Source organism: Sinocyclocheilus anshuiensis, unplaced genomic scaffold, assembly GCF_001515605.1.
Source record: "Sinocyclocheilus anshuiensis isolate Anshui unplaced genomic scaffold, SAMN03320099.WGS_v1.1 scaffold886, whole genome shotgun sequence".
Lineage (NCBI taxonomy): Eukaryota > Metazoa > Chordata > Actinopteri > Cypriniformes > Cyprinidae > Sinocyclocheilus > Sinocyclocheilus anshuiensis.
In genome coordinates, this window is record NW_015536542.1 from 107374 (window position 1) to 109364 (window position 1991).

The 1991-nt window shown below is 35.0% G+C and overlaps 1 protein-coding gene across 1 annotated transcript in view; it reads left to right on the forward strand.

Annotated features, from left to right (window-relative positions):
* LOC107697673 (ephrin type-A receptor 3-like) overlaps positions 1-1991 on the forward strand; it is a 67324-nt gene that overhangs the window by 36026 nt on the left and 29307 nt on the right. Inside the window, exon 7 of the mRNA XM_016498470.1 lies at positions 1462-1624. Within this exon, the coding sequence (XP_016353956.1) occupies positions 1462-1624 (163 nt within the window). The remainder of the gene's footprint in view (positions 1-1461; positions 1625-1991) is intronic.

The window sequence follows — 1991 nt, forward strand, 5'->3', positions numbered from 1 at the left end:
AGATATATATTTATATATAGATATATATATATTTAGTATATATATATATATATATATATATATATATATAAATTCTACTTCCTTAGAATACTTGGAAAATGTCAGATTCTAAGTTTTTGTCATCTTTTTCCTACACTGGGAGCTACTCATTTTATGGCCTATAACATATAAATATATATTAGAATTCCAATATAATATTAAATGTATATTACAATTCTATTATCTTAAAATACTATTCTATACTATTGTCTAAATAAAAATAAAAAAAATAATTTAATAATTAAAAAACAATAAAAAATTAAATTTAAAATCAGTCATTTAAATGCATATATGCATAAATGAATTTAGGCATCAAAATAATATAAGGTACCATATTAAAAATGCATGTTCAATACGAGATATGCTAAAGATTACGTTTAACTATTATTAAATTATTTTTTAAAAAGTAACTCAAAATGATTGTTAGATGACCGCAAATGTAATGAAAATGTAAAAATAGCAGAAATGAGCATGCACAATTAAAAATATCTTCAATCTCATTGATCCGTTATTGTACTGATGTATCGCGCATATCAAGTGCAAACTACTTTCTGCAGTCACATTTCTATACACATGGTAAGTGATTTCGAGCAGTTATTTGTTTAGATCCCTCCCGTACCACTGTACTTGGCTGTGTGGCATAAAAACAGGGTGATGGGTAATTATTATGATTTATTCAGGTGATTATGGGCTATGTGGCTTTTAGATAGAGCGCACAGATGGACAGACTTGACTGCCACTGTGTCCACGATCCGTTTGATGCCGCCTGTTTGGCCCATCTTAGATTTAATAGCACCACAGGAAATATGGCCATCCCTCTCTCGCAGGGCGTGGCGTTCCTGTCTGGAAAGTTAGATTTCCCTAAACGAGCTGCCATGTGCCTCTTTAGCGAAGGGCTTACATGAAGGAAGATTAATGGATATCGATAAGCTGTGAAATATTAACATGAGCACGCTGTATGGAATTCTCCTTAGGATTGGACAGTGAGAATTGGACAATGAGGCGACTTCTCCCAGTCAATAGGATTGATGTCATTTATCTGGATCAATTCCAGTTACTGGAAGCTGAAAAGCTGTTAGGCCCTTAAAAAAATGCAGAAATCTGCGGTTTCTTTTCAGTTCAATCCGTCTATGTGAAAAGCATTGTGATAGCCATTGGCAGGAGGTGTTTGAATGAGCACTAAATTCCATCTGAGCTAATTGTTAATTGGCAATTGCCTGATTTGAATCCAATCTGCATGCTTTGTTCTCTTGTTCTTTGTTTGTTTCTGTGAACGTGAGCCGATATATTATGGATGATTCAACAAAGTTCATGCAGTCTCCAGGACAGGAAGGGATTCAGGGATCATTGTGAGGGATCAAGACATCCGTCTTCATTGAAAGAAGCCTTGTTCACTTATTATTCCATTCTTTCCTACTATAGAACCAGCAGGATCAGAACTACACTGTGCTGAAGACCAAATCCAACAGTATGACTGTGGATGGACTCAAGCCAGGGACCACATACATCTTCCGGATTCGAGCCCGTACGGATGGAGGCTATGGGAACTACAGGGGGGAGATTGAGTTGGAGACAAGCCATGAAGGTGAGTGGAAAACCATCCTTCATACACCTTCATAAATCAACCAGAAACTAGAAATGTTTTACCTGTTTAAGATCTCTTGCTTCCATCAGTGAAGTGAAGCCCTTCAGAACTTTTGATGATTAGCCAAAAAAATTATTTTTCTAGTCTCAGAGAACTGACTATAAAATCTGACCCTAAAATTGTCATTTTAAAATGGGCAGTTCTGCTCCTGGATGCTGATTTGCCAATATCATCCATGCCAAAATGCACAATATAATTTCATTACACAAAACATTGGTCATCCTATCACTGCACATCTGAAATAGTTTACATGTCACAGACTATATATATATATATATATATATATATATATATATGTGTGACCCTG